Source organism: Desmodus rotundus, chromosome 1 (assembly GCF_022682495.2).
Source record: "Desmodus rotundus isolate HL8 chromosome 1, HLdesRot8A.1, whole genome shotgun sequence".
In the NCBI taxonomy this organism is placed as follows: Eukaryota; Metazoa; Chordata; class Mammalia; order Chiroptera; family Phyllostomidae; genus Desmodus; species Desmodus rotundus.
This window is the reverse complement of record NC_071387.1, coordinates 15,153,368-15,165,726: the sequence shown is the minus strand read 5'-3', so window position 1 is coordinate 15,165,726 and position 12,359 is coordinate 15,153,368. Positions and strand designations below refer to the sequence as shown.

The 12,359-nt window shown below is 50.8% G+C and overlaps 1 protein-coding gene across 1 annotated transcript in view; it reads left to right on the top strand.

Moving 5' to 3' along the window:
• The window catches only part of PAPPA (pappalysin 1), a 215,232-nt gene that overhangs the window by 152,763 nt on the left and 50,110 nt on the right, over window positions 1-12,359 (top strand). The window contains exons 13-14 of the mRNA XM_053921287.2: window positions 1,724-1,937; window positions 10,415-10,583. Of these exons, the coding sequence (XP_053777262.1) occupies window positions 1,724-1,937; window positions 10,415-10,583 (383 nt within the window). The remainder of the gene's footprint in view (window positions 1-1,723; window positions 1,938-10,414; window positions 10,584-12,359) is intronic.

The window sequence follows — 12,359 nt, the reverse complement described above, 5'->3', positions numbered from 1 at the left end:
TGTGCCACTCCGCCTCTGCATGCCCACATGAGCCATGGGACAGAGAAAGGAGCCCCAACTCCAGAGCTGATGGCCAAGGTTTGAATTCCATCCTGCTACTCCCTCACCTGGAGAATGCGAGCAATTTTTTCCACGTCTCAGTGCTTCATGAAGAGCTTGCCTTGCCTCTTATGCTCATCGGAGGCAATGGTGCCATTTACAGTCAAGCAGCATGTTAAATAAGACACGCCTTTCGACTGAAGCCTGTGCCTAGCACCAACACCTGGCACTGACGAGGCGCTGTCACCCGCCCCCCATTCCTGGTACAGCCATTCCAGGGGTTTGGAACTCCAGGCCAGCTCCAAAGACCTGGCTTCAAAGCTGTGCCCACACCGTTCCACAGGGAGCTCATTTCAAAGACCCCTAGGAAGCAAGCCGGCGAGGGGTCATTCCAGGGTCAAGCAGAAGCCAAGGGAGCAGTGAGGGCTTTCGTGTTTTGTTTTTATGTTTACTTATTTAGTTAGCTTTAAAGGCACGGGGGAACATACTAATAAGGAAGAGAAAGAAAGCCCCTCTGGACTTATCTGGATTCCTGGTAAATTTCCCTAAGTGGGAAGCAAATATTTTCATAGCTGTCCTGGCAGAGCATACCACAGCCAGGCTCTGAGCAGAGGTTTCTCTGTGCAGTGGGGAAAGGCGGGTTCCGGGGAAGCTCTTCAGATCCTGCTCCTTCATGTCTGAGACTTCCACATGTCCCTGTCCCTCGCCACCAGCTCTTCATCTTCTGCCCTCAGCATCCTGACATCCCCTGTGGAAGCTTGGCAGCGATGAGAGAGAACCACAGACGGGGGCTGCTGGAGTGGGAGCTTTACATCCCAGCCTAGCAGGCCTGCCAGGACGTGATTAGGTGTATCCATTTTGTAGGTAGAGAAACTGAGTGTTAGGTTTTGCTGGAGTCACGTAAGAAGTAAATGGCTAAAGCAAGAATCGAATCGAGTACCACCAACACCAAAGCCAGCTTCTGTTCACCCACTTCATCCCCACCCATCACACCATCCCCACCCATCGCTCCCTTCCCTCTCCTTCTGAATGTACTGTTTCTCCCTGCCCTTCTCCCTTCCATCCTTGAAGGCTGGGTGCCTGCTCCCCATTCTAGAAAGAACTGAGGGATTATGAGTGAGGCGAGCTTGGATACTACTTGGACTTGGCTGATCGGTGTCCCTCTGGAAAGCCACTTCCTGCTCAGGATTCTAGTCTCCAGTCTACAGAATGACTACAGAGGCCCTTACCTAACAATAGGGCTGCTCCCAAGTTCCTAGATTAAAAATGAGAGGAGCCCCTTTCCCCCTCCCAGAATGGTCTGTTGCTGTGAATTATTTCTGGGAAGGCAGCCTGAAAGCTGGCAACTGAGACCATCAAGCCCTAGCGCAATGTGGGAGGGAGGAGAGGGCCAGTGAGGCTTGGCTGAGGGGTGGCCCGTTGGGGGAGGTGAGGGGCCCTGGGCACTAGGTGAAGGGAAAGCTTAGGGGGCAGGGAGGCAAGGGGTTGGAAAGATTTGGAAGCAAGAAAAAAAGGCAGACAAAGAAACTTTCAATCAAACTCAAAATCCCCACCGGCCACCCAATGGTGCTTTTGTGCAGTGACATGAAAGGGTCTGGGGGCTTCGGGAAGGGCCCGTGGGGGAGGGCGTGACTGGCCTTGAGTAATGAGCCTGGCCCCCCCGGCCCTCTGTCTCCCCTGACAGGCTTCCATGTCCTGAGCTGCAGGAACAATCCCCTGATTATCCCTGTGGTCCATGACCTCAGCCAGCCCTTCTACCACAGCCAGGCGGTACGTGTGAGCTTCAGTTCACCCCTGGTCGCCATCTCGGGGGTGGCCCTCCGCTCCTTCGACAGCTTTGACCCCGTCACCCTGAGCAGCTGCCAGAGAGGGGAGACCTACAGCTCTGCGGAGCAGAGGTAAGGCACCCTGGGTCTGCTCACCCTGGGCCACTTTGTGGCCAAGCGGAGATGGAGGAACTCTGGAATGGGGTCGCCATGTGTATGGCTGTAGAAATCTGTGTGTGTCTCCCTTCTCTATCCTCTGGGCGGTGGTCGGCCCTGCCTTTGGGCCTGAATTCCAGGGGTGAGGAAGGACAGCAGGGATGGGTGGTGGAAAGAGAACCTTCCTCACCAGGCTCGCAGTCCCAGTGCTGACAGTGGCTTGCAGGGGGACCCTGGAGATATCACTTTCTCTCTCTGGGCCTCAACGTCCTCATTTGAACAAAGAGAGGATAGGTGGATTAGCTCGCTTTCAGCTCTGAAGTGCTAGAATATTCTGCTTCCTAAGAGGCACAGACAGGAAGCATAACCCTCTGAAACTGGGGGGGTGGAGGGCTGTGGTTTGTCTCATCCCAGTTCACTGCCTGTTGCAGTGACAGGTGAAGTCTCTATGTGTCCTCCAAGGCCAGCTCCGGAGATCCCCGCCACGGTCTGGGAGCCTGTCTTTCAGCTGCACAGCTTCAGTTCCTTAGCACTCCTGACAGGGCACCTGTTCGTGAACATAGTTTAGGGCCAGGAGCAGAAGGTGTTCCCTGGACAGAACAGCTTTGGTGATCCTCTTCCTGCTTCCGAACCTACCCCTTCCTGACTGTGTGTCCACGAGTACGTCGCTTCACTTTTCTAAGTCACAGTTTTCTATTTAGAATAAACAGGTGATCCTATCTGTACCACAGGGTGGTCGTGAGCGTTAAAGGGTGCACTGCAGGTGAAGGTGCCCTTGGAAACGGTGAGGCACCATGCGAAGACAATGCATTAATAGAGGACATTTATCTCCATGTGATGGTGGTGATTTTCAGCACAGAAATTCTGCATGGAGCTCTCTGGGTGAGAGCTGGAAGAGGCTTCAGAGATTATCTAGTACTTAAAAGTGTCCAAACTTCTGTACCCTCTACAATTCCAGGGCTCCAAAAGCGGGGGCTGGTCCAGAGTCACACAGCATCTCTCATGTTTGTTTAATGAGACCTAGAGGGAGAAAAGAGGAGTTGGGGTCTCAGAGGGCACCCCAAGAGTGAGGCCCTCTGGAAGGTGATTTAGCCCTGCCCCGTCTACCTGGGAGCGAGGAGAGGAAAGGGTGGGGGCGGGGCATCAGCCTTTCCCACGCCCCCGCTACCGCAGAGCACACGAAAGGTGGCTGCAAAACCCACATCCTTTGCACCCACTGTCTCCAGCTTCTGTTGTGCAAAGTCTGTTGCAATCATTTGGAGGCCAAAGAGCTCCTTAAATATCACTCATTATTATATTTCACCCTAAAAGGGCTTTTTCATCCCTGGCTCTCCAGACTATAAAAATAAGTTAATTTTCAGAACCCAGAGAAACAATGTAGATGGAAAATGCAAATCCATCAGCCTTTTCCACAGCGCTTTCCACCCTTACCCGCACACCTGCGCCATCCACAAGCAGACTGAGACCGGCACTGACTTCTTTGAATTCCTAATTAACAGTTCCTGGGCCTGAAATAAACAGTAAGAAGTGTTTAACCTCAGAAACACATCAATCGGCTTGTGGAAGAACATTGAACCGGGACAAAGCATTGTCCTGTCTCTGATGGGTTATATGACTGTGAACCAGTCATTCCTTCTCTGGTAATGGATTGGATGTTGTCTGTGGTTCTTTCCAATTCTAACAGCCTGTGATTCCCGCGAGCTAGGAGGGGCGAGAGGGAAGAGGACGGGACTGACATGTATTATTTTGTCTTATTGCACTATCACATCTGTCCTGGAAGGTATGGACAGAGTGAGTGAGTCAAGGCCATCCAGGCAGTCAGAGGAGAAACCCCGTTTTGTCGGCCCCTAAAAGCCACGCTCTGCGCACCAGAGCCGGGAACATCTATCGATCTGGGAGAGAAAAGGCTTTTCACAGCTGCTCACCTGTGAGCGTTTAGTCAGGGAAACAGTCCGGAGCTGAAGGCACAACCCTGAGGGCCTCTGCAGGCTTGGCCCTTAGCTTGGACTGGTCTGGGACAGGCTGAGGCCCCAGGGCTGAGGCTGGGGGGATAGAGGACCCACCACCCCACCGAATGCCAGGGGTGAGGGTGGACAGCAGCTGCTCCTGGGGAGCTGAAGAAGCATTTACCCAAATAGCAGGATTGTGCAAATGTGCAAATGCCTGAAAACAAACAAACGAGGAGGAGAGAAAAGAAAATAAGCAACAACTGTAAAAAGCCATGGGATGTTTTCCTTCATTCTCAAACCACGGAGGTAAATAGCATCACTTTTTATAGATTTCGGTTTGTAGTAGAAACATCCCACTTTGCTCCCAGCTGTTTTCCAGGTAGTCAAAGGCCCTCTTTCTCCCCTCCCCATCCCCTCCCACCCACACCCCTTCCTCTCCTCCCTCCCCATCTATTCCTCTCCGTCTCCCTCCCCTGTCTCCTCTCCTACCCCTTTTCCCTCCTCCTTTTCTTTCTCTTCCCCTGAGCAGCATGGTACCCAGTGGGCTGCAGCAGGACAAGCATCACTACTGCGGATCAATGCAGGTGGTGTGTTCTGACCTAGATTCAAGGGTCTCCAACCCCCGTGCGGTCCTAGGAGCAAATTCAGAGGTCCAAGACAACAGGATCAGGTTTCAAACGAGAGGTCTAGTTGTGCAATTCTGGCCAAACCCCAGCTCCACACAGAGTCTGGTGGACGTGCGTAATGATGGTGGCGAAGGGATTAGGAGGCTTTTTCAATGAGAAGTGCAACCGTTATGAATGGAGGTTCTAGTGTGTCTATTTTGTACACACACGCACACCACCACCACCACCTCTATCTGTCCTTATTGTTCTAAGCAGAGATCGAGAAATTTATAATAAAATTCAGTAGGCCATGTGCTTAGACAAATAAGTTTCTTATCTTCCTTCCTTCCTTCCTTCCTTCCTCCCTCCCTCCCTCCCTCCCTTCCCTGGCCTTCCCTTCCTTTCCTTTCCCTTCCCTTCTTTTCCCTTCTCTTCCTTTCCCTTCCCCTGCCCCTTTTATTTTTTGCATTCTTTCTTCCTCTGCCTCAAACTCTTCCTGCCCACTCTGTGCTGGCCCCTCTGGGGAGAGGCAGTTTTGAGAGGGAACTAACTTTCAGAAGGCCAACTTGAAGAGGGAAGAAATTCTTCCTGTGATCAGATTAACTCCTTCCAGCCAGGGTGGACTTTGTGGTTGGAACAGGGTGGTGGGTGCACATGGGCTGGAGCCAGGAGTTCCTAGAGTCTGTGCCTGGAGAGGAGCCCCTGTGTGGAGCAGCCTTCCGGGTGAATGTATATAAGAATTCATATGCACGATTTGAGCTCAGAATGAAGCGGCTCATGGCCAGAGACCACAGGCCTCAGATTGCTGTCCACACGCTCACCCAACTTCTCCAGCCTACCAAGGGATCAGCACTCTCAGCAGGCCGTCTGCCAGGGGTCACTGGTCTGGGGGATTATCCCTGCACATGGAAGTCTGGTGCCTAACGTGTGTATCTCCAGCTGTGCTGGACTGTACCTGACTCTTCTCCAAAATGCTGCCCAGCTCCCGCCCCCATCAGCAGTCCTGCTCTTCCATATCCTTGTCAGTCCTCGGGATTACTGAGTCTATTTTTTCCCATTCCAAAGACTTCTGAAATGACATACCTCTGTTGTTTTGTCACATAAAACTGTGGTCCCTGAAAGCTGGGGGACTCCAAGAGATTCCCTGGTACTGCTGTCCCATTTTGGGATAGGAAACCTAAGGTCCAGGCAAGAGAATTGAGTTCCCCAAAGTCGCCCGGCCATTTAGGGGCAGAACTGGCATTTGAGTCGTTTTCTGGACTTCTAGGGCAAAGATCTTTCCTCTTCATCAGAGGTTTCGGCACTGCTGTCCCATAGCCAGCCTAGGCCACAGGCCCGCAGTCCCAGCCAGCAGCCTGGGACTGCAATAAACCGCTGCTTTGGCCGGGCATGCACCCGCCCACGGGCACTGCCAGCTCAGCTTGCCCTTCACGTCGTCTGCAGAATCTCTCCTCTGACCCACCACATCTCTGGCTTCCAGAATCCCAGGGCAGAAGAGCCTTCTAGGATCACTCACTTGGTCGTCTCATTTCCGGGCAGAAAAAGGAGCTCTGTCGTGGTAACTCTTCGTGGGTCTCACTTGCCAGGTGATCCTGCGGCACTGGTGCCAAGAGCGTTTCCCCTTCACTCCTCCCAATGTCGAGCACGCTGGGGGTTTGCTTTTTTTGTTTGTTTTTGTTTTTGTTTCTCTGTCCCCATCTGATCAACCCAGAACGATTTATAAACAACCTGCCTGTCATTATCTCCACTTCCCCACGGCATAATTGCAGCTAAGTGGCAGGGCACAGGAGTTAAGCCATGAGTCAAGGGCACGGAGCCAGGAGAGAAGCGCTGGCCCGCCCCTTCGCTGCTGGCCTTCTCTGTCCTGCTTTCAGCAGGATCCAGGCCGCCTTGGTTATGCGTGATTGGGGCCATGTCAAGTGCTGGTGGGGGGCGGGGCGCGGGGGGGTGCGGCTGGCAGCTGGGGGCTTGGCTGTCAGATCACCTAAGGTTTGATCTCTGCATGGAATGTGAGTCTGTAAGTAAATAAGTAAAAATGTAGGTAAGACAAGAGAATTCGTTAGAATCTGCTCATTTCTGCATCTGGGGAAGGGGGCGGGAGTTCTCTACTTTTGCCCAGATGTGAGAATTTCATCAATAAGTTCCCTGTGTCCCTTCCCTCATCCCTCTGATCAGCCACATTCCTTCCTTCTGAGAAGTAGCTTTATTTTTCCTCTCAAAATTATTTTTATTGACTGTTCATCACTGGTATTAAATTCTTCCCCCATTTTTTTTTTTTTTTTGAAGCCAGAGGCTTTGCTTTTGTTTTGTTTTCCTTGTTTTAATTTTTGTTTTTGTGTCTCAGAAATGACAGGGCTGTGTCAGGGAGTTATTTGGGAGGAGAAGTTGGGGTAATGTTTATCATTTTTAGACAGTGTGTTCACATAACCCTTCCAACTGACAGGAAAGCAAAGGCAGGAACAGGGACTTTGGGGACAGACAGGCAGATCCCCGTGAATTCTCTACACACACAGTACCTTTGGACAAGCAACTGAAACTCACTTATTTCCTAGTCTCCTCTTCTTGAAGATGGGGATAATAATCCTACCTCCAGGAGTTACCGCGAGAACACAAACAAGGTGATATGGATGCAACACAGAGGCCAGTGCCCAGCACTGTCACCTCTGTCCCCCTTTTCTTCCTGTTTTCAAGCCTGCAAACCAGGTGCAGACAGGTGTGCTGAAAAGCAGGGGTGCCTCACTGCCCCCCCCCAAATGTGTTCTGGAAGACACCAATCCTAAGAAATGTCCCATGAAAAAGGTTATCAGAGTTTCGAAGATGATGCACACCTTGGCCTCTTCTGGAGACCCACAGGGTACTTCAGGGTATCCCAGGTTCTGCGGAGGCCTGCCACAAAGAACGCGGCCTGTCTCGTTAGGGAGATGCTGCATTACTCTGTGGCCATGGAACCTTTGCAGTCAGGTAACTCAGGGAATATTTTCCTTCCATAGCAGAAAGGGCCAGTGGGGAACCACTCCGTCATGGAACTTCAGTTTCCAAAGCATTTCTCTTGCATTGGTCTTTCTGTTTTACAAACATGCTGAGCTCCATCCTATCCTGGACCTTTGCACATGCTCTTTCCTCTGTCTGGGATTCCCTGTGTCCCAAACCCTTGTATGGCTGATCCCTTCATCCCCTCCTCATGGAGGCTCCCATTGTCCCCCCCAACAGTCAGCCTCTATAATTTTACTTTGTTTTATGGTCCTTACTGTCTAAAACAGGCTTATGCATTACTTTTCTTTGGCACATGTCCTTCCCCAAATACACAGGTGACAAGAATCTGACCTTGTCCCTTCCACTGCCACTGCCGTGTCCTCAGTGTTAGAACAGGGCCTTGTATGCAGCAAGGCCCCCAGGCAAGGTCTGTTGAATAGATGGGTGAGTGGCAGACATGTCACCTTGTTGACAATCTTAAGAGATGAAATCATTTTATTATCTCCATGTGAGAGATGATGATATGGAGGCTCGGGGTGTTACATAACTAACCTCCCAAGGTCAAACAGCCAATAAATGGCAGAACCGGGGCTGGAGCCCAGATTTGCCCAATTGCTGAGCCCTGTGCCCTTTCCATTCTAGAAAATCGAGTTTTCCTGTTTATCCTTTTCCTGCAAAGAAGAACATTAATGTGCACAGAATTGGAGAGGGTGCTGCTTTTTCCTTACTGGCCCCACAGCCCAGAGAAGCCCAGATCGCTTGTCTTTCAACAGGGCTCCCAGAATCCCCCTGGTCACCATTAGATGGGAGCTTAGGGACATCCTGGGAGTGCAGAGAGACAATGGCCAGTCTCGGAAGCTGGTAGCTCACAGAGTAAATCTATTTAAATTGGAACCATGTGGCTCTTTCCCCCAGCATTCACACAACGTGAACAGATGCATTGTTTGGTGTCAAAGCCCCCGTGTTGACTCCCCAGTTACAGTCTCTTCAAGGCCTCCACGTGGTGCAGCTGTGAGGCTCTCGGGGCAGGAGGGCAGGCAGAGAATCAGGTATCTCGGCAAGTGCCGGGGAATCCCGCTAGCCCTGCACCTTGGGAGGGGGTTCTGTGGAGTGCACAGCCCCATCGGCGTGAGGTCTGGGGCCTGAATCAAACGCTTGCCCTTTCCCAGGTCTTTTAAAATGTGAATTGGAACACGAAGGTGAATTTGTTTGTGATACGTTTTGGAGACTTTAGCTTCTCCCTCTCCCTCACCCCACTTCATTTCTCACCATACTTCTGAGCGGGTGATGGGGTGGGGTGGCGAGTAACTGTATTCTGGTAAAACTGTCAGGAATGTGTCCTGAAACTGGCAAAAAAGAAAAAAAATGGGGAATTTCTTCTTAAGCTGGTATGACCACCAATTGCTCCCTGTCTCCTAGATAAAAACAGTAAAGTGAAAGCCTTGAGGCTCTGGGTACAAATCAGCTCTCTGGGCCTACTGTGCGCCAGGCCTTGGGGCAGCCGGAGTCAGAGAGGTAATAAATAGTGAGAGAAAAATGCCCCCTAGAAGCTTTTGGTGTTAGGAACCTCTGTGAAATGCTTAGGGGCTATTGCAAGACACTGCCACCAGCATGTCTTGCTAGGCAGGAAACATCTACCATGTGCGAGGCATTTTTATTGCCACTCTGTGTGGCTGAGTGGTACCAAGGTGAAATGGGCATTGCCTCTACCCTCAGGGAAGTTCTAGTCCAGGTGTGGGGAGAGGTTAACCACAAGGACTTTGGAGCCACACATCTGGGTGGGAAATTAAGTAACTTAATCTCACTGGTCCCTGATTTTTCCAACTGTAAAATGAATAACACTTAGCTCATAGGGTTGTTGTGAGGATGGAGGATGGCGTGAGCTCATGTATATAATCAGTCAATAGTCGTTAATGTTACTGACTGTCGGCGTAACTATAATATAAGGGGAAAGGTCACCAGGCACAGGGATGCCGTGTCGTTTCCGTTTGCATCCTGAGAATCAGCACACACTCCGGCTCTGCTGGGCACCCAGGACCTGTGCTTTCAGGGCACGCACGAAGCAAGACGTGATAGCATTAGAGAAAGGAGGGCAGAGTGACCTTAAGGAGGCTCACCTGGGGACACAGGGAAAGTGTCCTGTAGAAATGTTCGTGTACCGGGGACTTGAAGCATGGATAGAATTTGAATTGGCAGGAAGAGAGGAACAGCAGCTGCAGCGAGACGCAAGGCATGAGCTCTGTACAGCTTTCCTAACAATTCATAAATTACTTTACAGTTTATAAAAGACTGCTCCATTCAACACCCCGGCTCAGTCACATGGCCCTATGGGTTGGCCAAGTTTGAGAATATACTGAAGCTCACAGAGGTGATGTACCTTGCTCAAAGTTACGCAGTGTCTAGGTAATAGAACACAGATTTATTTATAGCACTAGCTACCATTTACCATTTCTGTGCCAGGAATTCTGCTCTGTGCTTTTCCCGAACCATCCAATTTCATTTTCACAGCAACCCTCAGAAGTCAGTACTATGATAAAACATAAAGATGCTTTTGTTCAACTCTGTGTGTGGCAGAGAAGAAACACAGTGAATACTTACTATAATCATAATGATCCCCGTTTCACAGATGGAAAAACTGAGGCTCTTCAAAGTTTGAAGCATAATAACTTATAAAGCTTCCAGGGATTTGAACCCTACTTTGTCTGTTTTCATAACTTGTGCTCTTAACAATAAGCTTTGATCACTGCCTCCAGAGTCTTTCTCACCCAAGCCAGCTCCCCTACCTTCCCTCAGTCTCCTCTTCCTCTCCTTAGTTTCGGCCTCCTGAAATTTTAGAGAGGGAGGCTATTATCCTTTATCTTCCAGCTGGAGTGCAGAGGCCCTGCCGGAAAACTCCTTCTTACCCTCTGGTTTCTTCCCTCCTCAGCTGCGTGCACTTTGCATGTGAGGCCACTGACTGTCCGGAGCTGGCCATGGAGAACGCCTCTCTCAACTGCTCCAGCAGTGACCACTACCACGGCACCCAGTGCACCGTGAGCTGCCGGACGGGCTATGTGCTCCAGATACAGCGGGACGACGAGCTGATCAAGAGCCAGGTGTGTGCAGGTTCTGGGCTCATGGCCCCTCTCCAGCCTGGAAAGGCTGAGTGGGTGCTAAACACATTCTCTGCTGGATCTCCAGCATTTAAAGTAGTTCTACCACATAGTAGAGACTCCACAGCTATGTGGTGATGGAGTGAGTCGGACATCGATTTGGAACGGGTACGATAATCATTCCTGACACAGTGGTTCCTTACACAGTGGTGTTCCACGCCACGTGTATCAGAGTCTCTGGAAGACTAGAGGCTGAGCATTTTGAATGAAGCCTTTACAGTCAGAACTCTACTGCAGCTGAATGGGCTGCTTTAGGAAGAGGTGAGCCCTCTGTCTATGAGGCGTTCATTCATTCATTTATTCACTCATCATAAAACATCTGTTCACTGGGAACCAGAGGCTAAACTAGATGCTGGAGCGGGGAAAATGGCATTGAGATAAATCTAGTTCCTCCTCTCAAGGCGCTTAGTGACATGACTGGGAGCAGACAATGAGTCACAACGAGTCGTGACCAGATGTTGTTGGAAACACAGGAGGATTCAAGGAAAGTGACCTGGAAGAAGTGACATGGAAACCGAGAATTAGATAGACAGGCAAAGGGGTATGTGTTGGGGAGAGGGAAGAAGTGTGTGTCCGGGGCCCTGGCAGGAATGGTGTGTGGAAGCTCGCTGGGGAGAAAGAGCATAACACAGACAGATTCCGCTTTTTCCTGAGCCTTCCTGGGCAATGAGGCTGGAGGGGCAAGCAAGGTCCACTGGTTCAAGGCCCTGTTAGCTTGGTCAGGAAGTTTGGGGGTTATCTTTAGGTCAAGAGGGAGCTGTTGAAGGAAGTGGCATGGTCTGAACATGGTTGACAAAGGTCCTCAGGAAGCCATCAGAAGAGGTCAAAGAAGAGCCACGTGTCTTGCATGAGAGGAGCTGCAGGGAGTGGATTTGAGCTACGGTGGAATGTTGCTTCGGCCAGACATTGCTGAAGGGCTCAGGTGGGCGTGGGGACTGGGGCACAGTGGCAGGGAAGCCTGGATTTGAGGATGCAGAGCTCTGTCACTGCATGCAGCCTCTTCCAGGACCCCGCTGGCAGGCTGCCCCTTCATGCCGTGTAACACGGGACATGTTCCTTGTTGCTGGGAACACCTGGGAGCTCCAGATTGCTTATCTTAGACACCTACTTCTATGTGTCTGACACAGCCAGTCTGAACTCCTGTGGAAACAACTAGGTTGTTTTGGCAGTGAGGGACCCCTACTCTCTTTGATGTGTGCTTAGGAGAGAAAAGTGTCCTTTGCTTTTAAAATCCCAGATCAACATTTGGCATCCCTAATCCCCTGGGATTTGGTGGCTTCCTCCTTGAGTGGAAGCCCCCAGGGCTTCGGATGACAGTCCCTCCCTTGGCTCTGTAGCATGGCCTCACCCTTCCATCTTCTAGTTTGGTTCAAATCACGGTCCACCTGTGACTTTTCCCAGCCTGTCTCTTCTCCACATCTACCTGTCTCAGCTATTGAACCATCAAATTTTAGATGAGGGAGTGGCTCCTAGAACAATCCTTGTCAGCAGTCCTTGTCAGTGGCAAAGAGAAAATTGAAATAAGGAAAGGGACTTGCCCAGAGGAAAAACATCTGTCTGCCAGATACCACAACAGGTTCCCTGTAACCCCCTCCAGAGCCAGAGGAAGACACAAGACTGACAGACAGTGTCCTAACTTGTGCATGTTCCAGAGGCTACTTTGTCAAAGCAGCCATCATGCCCCAGACGTCTTGAGTCTCACTATTCTCATCAATACAA